Raw genomic sequence first — 12830 nt, 5'->3', positions numbered from 1 at the left:
GGCAAACAGAATCTGCAGTATCCGTGTTACCAAAATGAAATGAATTGAAACAATTGTGTAACAGAAACAACTAATTTTGAGTGAAAATCAATTCAACAAGCCTGTTTAAGGAAAGATCAAGTGTGAATAAGGAGGAATTTAAACACTTCATTACACACACATACGTTTGAAGCTAAATATTCTGGTTTTTCGTTAAACAGTCTATTTTTCAATGTTTACACTTTAGTTCAAAATCACCAAATTATTATTATTATTATTTATTATTTTATTGTTTTATAGTGCGCAAACTTGACCCGTTAGGGTATCAGAGCGCTTTACAGGGGATCACATTAGGCAAGGAATCACATTAAGGGTAGAGGACATGTACATACAGTTTACATTTAAAAACCTCCAGATAAGGCTCCAGATTCTTGATGAGGTAGCCCGGTAATCCGAAAGGAGTTGCTAGTCGGTAGTTGGTCAAGGTCTATGTGTTGGTAGGCGGCAGCATTTAGGAGAGGAATTTACCCATACGGAAGGTTTTGGTCTCCTTTTTGAAACGTGCCAAAGAGGGGATTCTTCTAATGGCTGGCGGGAGAGAGTTCCATATTCTTGGAGCAGATTTTTCCGAAACCGTGCAGGTTGGAGTAAAAGGTCTTTGGCGGACCGGGAGTTTCTGATTCCACCAATTTCTGTGCGAGATAAGCAGGGGAGTTTGAGTATAAGGCCTTGTGTGTAATGCAGGCCAGTTAGAGTTGTATTCTGGCCTCGAGGGGAAGTCAGCTCAATGCTTTCAGGTGTGGAGTTATAAGGTCAAATTTGTTTGAGCTTGTAAGAAGTCTGGCGGCAGCATTAAGGCAGGCTTTTAAGGGTGCCAGGGAGATCTGGCAAGAGAGGGTGGAGCAGCCATATTCCAGTCTAGAGACTACTAGCACTTTGACTGCACTTTTTAGGTCAGTCATGTCACGGGAGGGTTTTAGTTTCCAGAGATTGCCCAAGTGGAATCTGGCTGATTTGGCCATCAAGTTGATGTGGTCTCGCATGTTCAACTTGCAGTCAAGGGTTATTCACAGAGATTTTGCTGAGTCCACGATGGTCGGTGGGCAATCTAGGGCTGTGATAGCCTAGATCCATATCTGCATCTCGGGATTGGTTTTTGGAGGGGAAATGAAGGAAAATTCTGTTTTCTTAGTGTTGAGCTTGAGTTGATTGGAGGTGAGCCAATGGACGGTTGATTTCAGGGCCTCATTCAGGGAGAGAATATCCTTGAGAGAGAAGGCTTTGATATAGAGCTGGGTGTCATCAGCATACATAAGGTAGGAGATATTTGCTGAGCGTAATACTTCGGTAAGTGGTTTGAGGTAAAGGTTGAAGAGGGTAGGGGACAGGGTTGATCCTTGGGGGACTCCGACTTTGACCGGAGAGGGAGCAGAGAGGTTGCCATTGATTAGGAATCGCTGCGATCTGTTTTGGAGGAAGGATCTAAACCATTTTAGAACAGAGCCATTCAAACCCATCCTGAGTTTGAGGCGTTTGATTAGTTTTTCGTGGTTGACCGTGTCGAAGGCCGAGGAAAGATCTAGGAGGATTAGAAGGCACGTTCACCCTTGGTCCAAAGCTAGGAGGGCGTCAACGATGTGGAGCATGGTCATTTCAGTACTGTGCCCAGGTCTGAATCCAGATTAGAAGTCATTGAGAAGGTGGAAGTTGTTGATGTGTTGGCTTAGTTGCTGTTGTACACATTTCTCCAACACTTTGGCTAAGAGGGGGATGTTGGAGATAGGTCTGAAATTGTCTGGAATGGCTGGGTTTAGCGACCACTTTTTAAAAATTGGGGAGGACTTGGCCAGCTCTCAGAGAGTCCGGAATGGAACCCTGCTGGAGCGAGGCGTTAATTATTGCAGTCCAGCTAGGAATAATGGATTCGGCGACGGCCACTAGGCGGTTGGAGGGGAGCGGGTCATTGAAATGGTTATTCTGTTTTAGGGACAATAGGATTTTAGATACGGAGTCTTCATCGTAGAGGTTGAAGTCACTCCAAAGTGATTGATTCTTAGGTGAAGTCTGTGGGAGCACCGCAGGAGGAGGGTGCATGCCTGGAAGGGATAGAGAGTATGTGGCTGCATTCATTTTCTAAGGCTGTGACTTTGTCAGAGAAAAAAGAGAATTCCTCTGATGATACTAAAGACTTGAGTGTTTCCTTCGAGGTTTTGACCAGTTTATTGGATTGGTGTTTGACCAGATCGAAGAGCTTGCGAGGTGTGTTCTTGGCGTTATCTAGTTCGGATCTGAAAAATTATTTTTCAGAGTTAAGAATGTTCTTGCTGTAGGCCTTTATGGCCTGGCAGAGAAGTTAAAGATGTGCGGCGAAGGGGTGCTGTTTCCAGATTCTTTCGGATTGCCTGAGGCATCTCCTCTCATTGTTGAAGGGGTCCAGTGAACCAGGGGTGCTTATCTTTTGTTTGGGTTCTGTTTTGCTTTAGTGGGGCTAGTTCATCCATGATTGTCGAGATAGTTGCAGAGTAATGAATATTGAGGTCATTGACCATTGAGAAATGTGAGGGGGGGGGAGAGGTCAGAAGTGCAGCGAGCCTTCAGTTCATTGTGGTCCAGGTTTCTAGTGTCTCTAATCCAGCGTTTAGGAATCACTGGTTGTGGTGCCCTTATCTTGTGGGTGCCAGGTAGTAGGAATGTGATGGCGTGGTGGTCAGACCAGTCACACGGGTTTTTAGAGATAAGCTTGACTGTTGATTCCTTAGAGACGATACAGTCGAGGGTGGCCCCTTTCCAGTGTGTTGGGAGTGAACAGGCTTGGGTCAGGGCTTGCTCGGACAGGAGGCTTTTGATGGTGTTGACATGGAGGTCCTTGGAGTCAGTGTGGAGGAGTGTGGCTCACTGCTTAGAGCGGCAGTCCCTGGTACAGAGGTCTGGTCGGGGACCAGGGTTCAAATCCCGCCTCGGCTGATCTCAGCTGATCTTGGTGGTTCTTGGGCTCATAATTCCTCGGACCTGATTTCTCGCCTCGGTGCCTACTCTGAGCATGAGTCCCACGCTGCAACTCTGGGCAATAGCTTGCTTAGCCTCCACAACGGCCCCCTACAGCGCTGGGGATGCCTGGTTGCACCCCGGGGATGCCCAGGAGTGGACATTTCACGGGGAAAAGCCAGGACGGGTTCCCTAGCGGTATGAGTACAGCGCCAGGACACACTGCTTGCCGAGGTATCAGTGCGCTTTACAAATACGTCTACATTTACATTTACATTTACATTCCAATGCAGGTTGAAATCACCCAGGAAGATATCTTTAGAGTTCGAGGAGAACTTAGCAGTAATAAGTTCCATGACTTGGTCAGTGAAGGAGTCGTTCGTGCCGGGGGGATGATAGATGATGTGTAACTTGCACAAAACAGTGGAGTTGCTACAGATGGAGAGTACAAGGTATTCGCAAGAGTCGGTAGAATCCGCCAGGAGTTCTGTGGTACTTAGGCTGGAGCGGTAGATGCAGGCAATGCCTCCTCCTTTCTTGTTAGATTGCCTGTCCAGTCTAGCAATGTTGTAGCATGTGAGGGACTAAGAGGTCCAGGCATGGAGATGAAATAGAAAGAAACCGATCATTCGGTGGAAATGCACACCAGTTCGACAAAGTTGTGTTAAAAAGTGCTTTGTTAAAATATCGCCATGTCCATTTAAACACGTGAAAATTAGATATTAGAATTGGAAGGCTCAGGTTGGACAGGAACACGACATGACCAATCACTGCATGGCTTTATTATGAATTCATGTAGTGATTGGCCATTTGATTTTACGGCTTGCTCTCTCATCTCCTTCGTGCTCACTGCCACCAGGCAGTTATGTCAGTGCACACGAGGTGGGGGTGTCATGGAGACAAGAGTTATGCTCTTTAGTTTCGTTCTGACTCGGCCCAGGCCAACCCGAAATAAACTAAAGTTAGCCCTCGGAGTCTGGAGACATAGGCACACAGCCACAGTGAAAAAAAATTATATACGGTAAAATAACACTGAGTTTAGTTGAGTTTAATACTGTCATAACTAAACTGTGTGAAGAAAATGTCAGAAGGGTTCTCATAAAGACTATGGGGCATATTATCAAGACACGCGATAAAATTATCGCCATTTTAGCGGCAGAAAACTGCAGCTAAAACGGCAATAATGGGCTTGATAATATGCTCTATGGAATTCCATTTGAAACCTATGTTAGGACATCTAACATTGGCTTCAATTGGAATTCCATAGAATAGCATATTATCAAGCCCATTATCGCTGTTTTAGTGGCAGCTTTCTGCTGCTAAAACAGCGATAATTTTATCGCCTGTCTTGATAATATGCCCCTATGTAATATATATGTACTAGTTGCATAGTTAAGTGCATCATGTTTTAACATATTTAAAGTCCACCCTTTTACAATGCTTTATAAACCTTACTTTTTCAAATTTGCTTTAAAATGCACAATTTGCTCACTGTAGTTCCAAAATGTTCCTGGTGGGAGAATGTCCCGAACCTTTCTTACAATGGTTGGGCTTGCACTTTCAAATTTCACCAGCTTGTCAATGGTCAAATTGGCAGTTTAAAACTGCTGACTCAGGCTGCAATGGCAGGCCTGAGACATGTTTGGAAGAGCTATTTAACTGGGTGACTCAATCAGTGCTGCAGGCCCACAAGTAGCATTTAATTTACAGGCCCTGGGTATAGGTAGTACCACTTTACTAGGGACCTACAAGTAAATTCAATGTGCCAATTGTATGTAAGCCATTTTTTTCATATTTTAAAGGAGATAGCACAAGCACCTTAGCACTGGTTAGCAGTGGCAAAGTGTGCAGATTCCTTCGCTCAACAAAAATGAAGTCAGCAAAAACAGGAGTAAGGCAAAAGGTGTGAGGAAAAACAACACTAAGACTAACAGGTCTAACACAAAGCATCCTCTGAGGTTGGTTGTTCTGCTCGAAGAAGGAGCAAATGCCTGTGGCTCTCCCGAGACACGGTTTGTAAGACCCAGGTTTCCAAAAGGATAAATCGAGTAGACAGATCTTTTTATGAATGGAGAATGTTTCTGCATAAATTCACATATTTTTACGTGTTTTTTTATTCAGGGACTAGGCCACACAGGCCTCATTAAGAGTATCAGAGTTTTTTTTGTTTGGTTCAAAGTATTTTATTGATTTTTAGGGGTAAAAAAATAAAAAAGGAAGAAGGGGAAAGAGCGGGGTAACAAACATACTTACGGAGAGTATTACTTGTAGTATGCGGATACATCCATGAAAAGAGCAAACTTCAATCAAAATGCATACCCGAATTTCTAGTAGAAAAAAGGCCTCTGAAGTACCAGTGTATGTGAACCCCGGTTGAAAAGAAAAGAAAAGGATGGGGAAAAGGGGGTGTAGAGTTTTGACGCAAAACTGCACCCCACAACATTCCCCGGTTCCATTTCAGAAAGTCAGATCTTCAAAAATGAAAAGAGGGTAAAAGTCATTAAAATATCAGTTCTGGAAGATTATGGTGCAGTAAGCACTAACTCAGAGTAGGACGGGGTTTGTGCTCTCTATGCCACTGGAGTCAAGCTAGCCTGGCTGCTTATTTCTGGTCCGGGGAGGACCTTGCCTGACAGTTCGGGTTAGACTGTTTAAATTTGGAAGCAGGTCAAGACTGATTTGCATATGGCTCTGTTTAAACTGGAATTGCATGGGGAGCAAAAAAACCGATGGATTTAGGCCCTGATCTCTGCACTGGGTTGAATGTTTGACATTTGTTCCTTTTGCAGTAAGCAATAACATCAGAATGAATGTAATGATGGCCAATAGAGTAAAAGGCCAAGCTGTTTAGCACAACTGTGCCTTAGTATGTAAAACTCAGCAATGTGAAGGCATTAGATAAAGCTCAAAGTTCCATGGAATTCAATTTTCTTAATTTGTGAACACTTGTGTCAGAGATGACTCAAAATTTCACTGCATAAAATAGAGAGCCAGAAACTGCCAGCACCATAATTCCTCTCAGTTCCTATGGCGGAGGAATTACAGGTAGCCCTTTAATCACCTGAGGCAAAGGTCTACAAACATGGCTTTGAGTTATTATTATTAATAAGACACAGCTATATGCCACAAAAGTGACAGCACAGACAAATTGTAAAATATTTATATACCTTACAATAGAGGCATTCTCTTGTCTAAACAGTCAAAATAATATAACTTTTGAGGTGGGAATGTGTGCATTCCAGCTATATGCAGTCTAGTTAACAGGAAACCCTATCATAATGGGCTTTGCTGGATCACAGTAGAGCTGAGCGCCTGTTTGTATGTGCATGTGTTTGTGAGAAATCAGGACCAGCATGCAGTGTGCCCCCACTTTGTGCCCCCATTTTGACTGCATAGATGCTGGTTTTCTGACTCTGACTGCACCCTTGTTCTGCTAACTAGACTCAGGGTCTGTACTCTGATTAAAAGTAGAAGGTAGTTAGATATAATTACAATTGGTATTGACAGACCCCTGTCGTTGATGCGGATCCAGTCTAAAGAGGTGCCTCGCCTGAAGTTGAGAGAAAAAGCTCCAGAAAAACAACTAAGTGCGAAGGTAAAATTTTGAACAAGGCCTCCCGCTTAGTGTTTTTGACTGGGGCTCCATTGTGGTCAGTTTAAAACTTTGACTTTGTCCGGGTCAAGCGCCACCAGATGTCTCAATTTGGCGTAATTGGTTTTTAAGCATTAGAAAGTGTTAATCTTTTAAAAATTCAAATCTCTGGTTGCCTTCATTGGATCTTTGTAATTTTGGTATCTATTTGTTCATAACAATGTAATCAATCTAGTTTTACAAATTGGAGTTGGATCTTTATTGTGTGTTGCGTATTACTTTATTTAATGTATTTGCGTTTTTAAATGCTTTACAAACTTATCTCCTAAGTGAAGCCTGCCTGGTCGTTGCCAGCTACCAATGGTTGAGCAAGGGATTAATTAATTGAGACCCTAACTGAATTTTTTATTGTGTTTGTGGCCTTATTACTAGTGGTAAGCCACTACTTATCACTAAAATCATCCACTTTCCAACATTTGGCGTTCAGCAGGGAGGATACGTACTTTTGTTTAAAATTACGCCATACAGTAAATTAAGTGAAGATCTTTAAAAATCCTCTAAATGGACTTAGAACAAAACTTTTAATTTTTGAATTTTTAAAATGTGGATTAAACTGATTTTAATCCATATTTATGATTTTCTAAATGTGTTCTATTTCTGATTTGTAAAGTTCTTGTGACTCAAAACTAGGGGTACGATGGAGTTAGATATGGCTAACCTGTCTAAACTTGCATTGGCTGAGCTTAGGGTACAGAGTAGTGCTAGGGTCTACCTGCTGCTAATAGGATTAGAAAGGCAGAGACAGTTAGGTCCCTTAAGGCCTGGGCAGAGACAGCTTCGGAGAATGAAGGGGAGGGGACAATGGCCCCTCCAACAACGTCCAGATGGAGGATGATAACAACCTATCCATTTCTTCCAGTACTAGGTTCATACTTCCAGATGATAGGGTGGGAGGCTCCTCCACAAAGAACTCCAGTAGAGCCCTTAAAAGGCTGAGGCTCAGTTAGCTTCCATGTCTCTGGAACAAAAGGATGTTGTGCCTAGCTGAGAAGAAGTGGGCAAGGTAGGAAGAGAGAATTAATTGTGACAGTAACAAAGAGGAAGATGTTGAGATGCTCAGGGGTGGTGGGTTTGCTCCCAGATTTCTCAAGGGAATAGGTCCCATGTATATAGAAGGGGACGACATAGACAAATAACTGACTGCATTTCAAAGGGTGTGTGAGAGGAGAAGGGTCCACTCTAAGTGTTTGAATTCACTCCTTTGAGAATTGATTCCAGTAGTTGGGAGGGTTAGGCTCCTGACTCTACAGGGGGATGAGGCAGTATCCTACCCACACATGAGGAAATGTTTAGTTAGGACATTTTAGGGTAAATTTTAGGGTAAAGTTCAGGGACACCCAGAAGGTAAACAGACAGCCATGGGTGAACTTTGTGGACATCTAAGTGAAGGTACTAGAGGGCTGGATGGAAGGTAACATAGTGCGTACTTATGATGTGTAGTATAATTTAATTCTTAAACAGCACATCCTGATTCATTGTGTACAACATAAGTTATGCCAGAATCTTGTGGACTCAAATCTTTCTATCCTTAGAGAGCTGGGGAAGACTGATGATAAGTGGTTGAGAACCCGGGTTTTCAATCAGTATCAGGGGGGAGACTCCAAGAAGGGCAGGTTAGGCCTGCAAAACCCTAAGGAGGGAGGTGGTAAGCCCACTACAGAGACTCCCTCATTACCCCAAAACTCTAAAAATGAGGAGAGGACATCCCACCCCAACTCTGATAAGCAGAGGCCGGTGGCCCCAGGGCTGAAGAAGTACTTGGACAACAGGGTGTGTCTTGACTGCCAGCTGTCAGACCACTTGTGGCCCACCCTGTCTGTTCCAAGAAGGTGGTTAGCTCTGGGCTGTCCTTTGTAGCCATAGAGGTGGACTCCTCAGATGAGGAGGTCCTCCTAGCAGAGACAGTTAGTTGGGAGACAGGTCCAGATGGTAAACTGCTGATCCCTGACAGTGGAAGTAGGCACTTCCACTCCATTCAGATGAATGGTATCTTTGCCATTGGCCTGTGAGACACATATGCCAGTCACACTATAGTGAGTGACAGGTTGCCATCCTGAAATATGTCTGTGACAGGAGAGACAAGAAAACTAAGGGTAGCCCCAGGTGAGGTCATTGGCCAATCTGTCTTAATGATGTTGGAAGTGGCCTACTATAGAGAGAATGAATTTCCTGTGTGTGGAGAACTGCAGCTGCAGAGCACAATGTAGGATGGGGTGGAGTGACCAAACTGAGCTTCAAACAGAGAATCAACCTTTGGGACAAACAGGCTCACCCCTATATCTTGCAACCCCACCCCCAAGGAGCCCCTGTAATTAGATTTGTGACAAAGCTGGAAGGGGAGGGAGTGTTAGAGAATCCTAGCCACACCTGTGGATTGTCTGAGTCTGATCGAACCTCCAAGGAGATACTTTCTCCATTTTGGAAGAATGGTGCTTTCTGGGGCAAGAATATTCCACACTTTGGAGTAAGTAGGCATACACCTTGGTGGTACCCTGCATCCCATTTGTTAGGGGTGCCCCCCTGTTTGACGCCCAGGGACACTGGATAAATATGGAGGAGCTCCAAAGCAACTCAGATCTGCTGCCTGAAACTACAAAGAGAAGAAGAAAGGCCCTGCTCGAAATGGTCTGCACCCCTAAGGTCTGCACTCTGAAGGACTGCACCTGCTGCACATTCTGGGTCTACAGCCACAAGGACTTTGCTTTGCTTCAAGAACTATTAAGGAGTGGACTCCCTGCAAGCTACGGGTTAACTGAGCCCATTTGCTTCATCTCCACCAAGACGTCCCCACCTTCAAGTGTGTCCAGTGGACTTCCCAAGGACCATCCCAGAGATTCTAGACCCCTGATTTGGAGTTGTAGACACTTTGAAACCTCAAGGAGACCTTCTGATAGAAGATCCAGACGTTTGGTGAAGTTGGTAACTTTATGGTGGAAAGCTCCTTAAGGTGATCAACTTGACTTTGAGAGTCAAGCCGGTGACCTTCAACCATGACCCAGCTTGGATTTCAGTTCCATCCTGCTGTAAGCTCCAGACTTCCAGGAATTTACAGCGCATCGCAGAAAATCAAGCTGACGACATTGACACAAATCCAGCCTGAAGAGGAGCCCAGCGGGACGTCAAGAGAAAAAGCTCAAGATAACGACTAAGTACAAAGGTTACATTTGGAACAATGCCTCCCACTTGGTGCATTCAACCATGACTCTATTGCAGTTGGCCTCAACTTTTACTTTGTCCTGGTCAAGCGCAACCATATGTCCCAATTTAGCGATATTGTTTTTTGAGCACTAGAAAGTGTTTTTTGGTTACAAAATCATATCTCCAGTTCCCTGCATGGGATTGTGGCATTTTGGTGTCTATTTGTTCATACAAATATATTCTATTTTTATAAATTGGAGTTAGATTTTTTTGTCTATTGTGTCTTACTTATTTAATATATTGGTGTTTTTAAATGCTTTGCACACCTGTCTCCTAAATCAAGGTTCTCCAGTGTCCATCCTAGAGGGCTGGATCCATGCCAGATCTTTAGTATTTCCACATTTCAGTAAATGTAGATATCGTAATAATCTGGCATGGATCCGGCCACCACAACTGACAATGGAGAACCCTGTCCTAAATTAAGCCTGCCTGCTCGTTGCCAGCTACCAAGCCCTGTGCCGGGTCTGGTGGCTTAGTGCACCAATACGTCCACTGGTGGGGTTTGTGTTCAACCTCATGGCCACAGGTTCAAATCCTGGCAGGTTCACTCAGCCTTTCATCCTTCTGAGCTAGATAAAATGAGTACCGTTAAGTAACACAAAACATCTGTTATTCAGCCCCAAGATACTCTTGGGTGAATGTGCACTTTATAAATACACATTTTATGTTATAGGTTGAGCAAGGGATTCATTTATCGAGACCCTCATGGAACCTTTTATGGTGTATGTGGCCTTATTACTTGTGGCAAAGTCACTACTTATCTCTACTAATATACCGCTTTCTAACTGTGGTGTTTAAAATGAATTAAGTTAACCTAATACTTCCCCGAGTCAGTTCTTTATTTTCAAACAGCACAGCTAAGCTCAGCAACTTGTTAATAATGCATTATCTCTGTTTCTGGGGGTCCTCGAAATTGGGATAGTGATTGAACAGCTGAGATAGGGAGTACATGGTATAAGAAATCATATTGCAAGCTGCTACAAATTTGAAATTTTTTGTTTTGCAATAGTTCAAATATGTGACATGCTGAAAGTGTTTTTTTATTCACCTACAGCTTTGGATACCGCAGGCATTTGGATGCCGTCCGCAGTATGACAATGGACTGGAAGAATATGTTTTTGGATTCAGACCTTGGATTATTTTAATTGACATAGCACTTCCATTCTCAATATTCTATCGTATGCATTCGATGTATTCTCTTTTTGATGTCTACATAAAAATATAGTGCATCAGTTTTTCATATATGAACATATCTAGGCAAGCATGATATTTGTTTAAAATGTATAGTTTTTCAAATGATGATATTAGAAATGGCCATACATATTAGATACTATACACTAAAGATTAAACCTTTTTGACAGGCATGCATTATACTTGCCTATATCACAACATAGGTAACATTGGAGCATTTTTATGAAAATTATTTTTTATGCTGTATCAAATGAATAAGTGATCTGGAAATACCTTCGCCTCGTTGGAACACTTCACTGGCATGGTACTATGCAAACATCATACCATGAATCAACTATGCATTGGAATTGATTAATGAACTTCAGCATTCCAACTATTGTGATAAACCAAAGACTCAAGTGGTGATCTTTGGGAAAGATGCTCTGCCATCGGTCTCCAACTGGTGGCTGACAGGCCTTGTACCCTCCCCATGCCTTGCTCGCATAAGAGAAACTTCAGAATCATCAAAGACAAGAAACTAGACATGATAGCCCAAGTCAACTCAGGATGCAGAAGAAAATCTTCAAGTGGCTACTAGGCAATAACATGAAAACAATCACTCAAGCCTTCATCGCCAGCAGACTAGACTAAGGACTGTACACATGGGTACCAACAAGCTCACAAGAAGACTGTAGACAGTCAAAAGCAAGTCAGCCAGATCTGTACTCAACCTCCCACGCACGCCCACCTCATGGTGCACCTTAGGGCACTCTACTGGCTCCCATGACACAAGCCTGAACACTTCAAACTCCTCACCTACACATACATTTCGAATAAGCCCTCTAGGGCTGGCTCCACACACCTGCTACACAGCACCTGGATACCCTGATGGATGATTAGCACCTAGATACCATCGTGGGTGGTTAGCACATTATAAAAACGCTGTTAACCTAATGTACCATGACTGAAACAGAAAATTAAGTTCAAGAAAATACAAATGTCTAGAGTGAATACATTAGCTTTCCTAAACTTGACAAATTCTTTTTGCAGCCTCCTTCCCCTTTGGTTGAATGAACAATAATTGAGTATTTGGGGAAAAGCCTGTGATGAGAGCCTACTGTGCGGCTTGTGTGACTTCACTCACAATAGATCTGTGACACTTGCAGGCACGCTTGAAAAATGTTTGTAAATTTACACTTGGGACTATATGAATGAATTTCCACATACCACTTTGTACATATTAGCCCAGCCCAACCAATGTTGAGGGTCATCCAAGCTTTTTCCAATCCTCAAAAGAGATTTCTTCCAGTTCTGACCTGAAATAGTCTTCAATGATTTGCAGGGTTGTAATGAGTCGGAAAAGAGGTTATAAATTTGCACACAATCTTAAGATTGTGGATGTTCCCAAAATATTCATGGCGTCCCCACCTGGAATAACCTTGTGGAACAATATTGTGCCTGAATAGATGTATTTACAAGGACGCTTTTTGTGAGTACGTTGCACTCTTTATTAATTCCATTTGCAGAGTTAATTTGAATTTACAAGTGTAAATTGATTTGAGAATCAGGACACAACTGTTTAATCAATTAAACAGACACTTAAAAATCATTGAAATAGCCAGTTGGTCTGACTTTCTTATAGGTTATGCACAGATAGTCAACACTAGTACACATAACAACATGCACAAAGGCACATGCTAATCTTCCTTTGTCTATGTCATGCCGTCTGTCAAGGTGTAGGATCAACAGTTCCCAAATTTTGAAATTTCTTTGAAGTGAGTACGAGTTACCCTATGTTATGTCAATACAGGAAATTGTGTCACATGCTCTGTGATACAATAGCATC

The 12830-nt window shown here is 42.9% G+C and overlaps 1 protein-coding gene across 1 annotated transcript in view; it reads left to right on the top strand.

The window, feature by feature from the left end:
- LOC147725422 (proton channel OTOP1-like) overlaps positions 1 to 12616 on the top strand; it is a 300787-nt gene extending 288171 nt beyond the window's left edge. Inside the window, exon 6 of the mRNA XM_086964530.1 lies at positions 10869 to 12616. Coding sequence (XP_086820656.1) covers positions 10869 to 11039 — 171 coding nt within the window. The 3' untranslated portion in view covers positions 11040 to 12616. The remainder of the gene's footprint in view (positions 1 to 10868) is intronic.
- The last annotated feature ends 214 nt before the right edge of the window (positions 12617 to 12830 follow it).

Source organism: Lissotriton vulgaris, chromosome 3_2 (genome assembly GCF_964263255.1).
Source record: "Lissotriton vulgaris chromosome 3_2, aLisVul1.2, whole genome shotgun sequence".
Classification (NCBI taxonomy): domain Eukaryota; kingdom Metazoa; phylum Chordata; class Amphibia; order Caudata; family Salamandridae; genus Lissotriton; species Lissotriton vulgaris.
The sequence above is the reverse complement of the archived record's forward strand: the minus strand, read 5'-3'. Positions and strand labels throughout refer to the sequence as shown.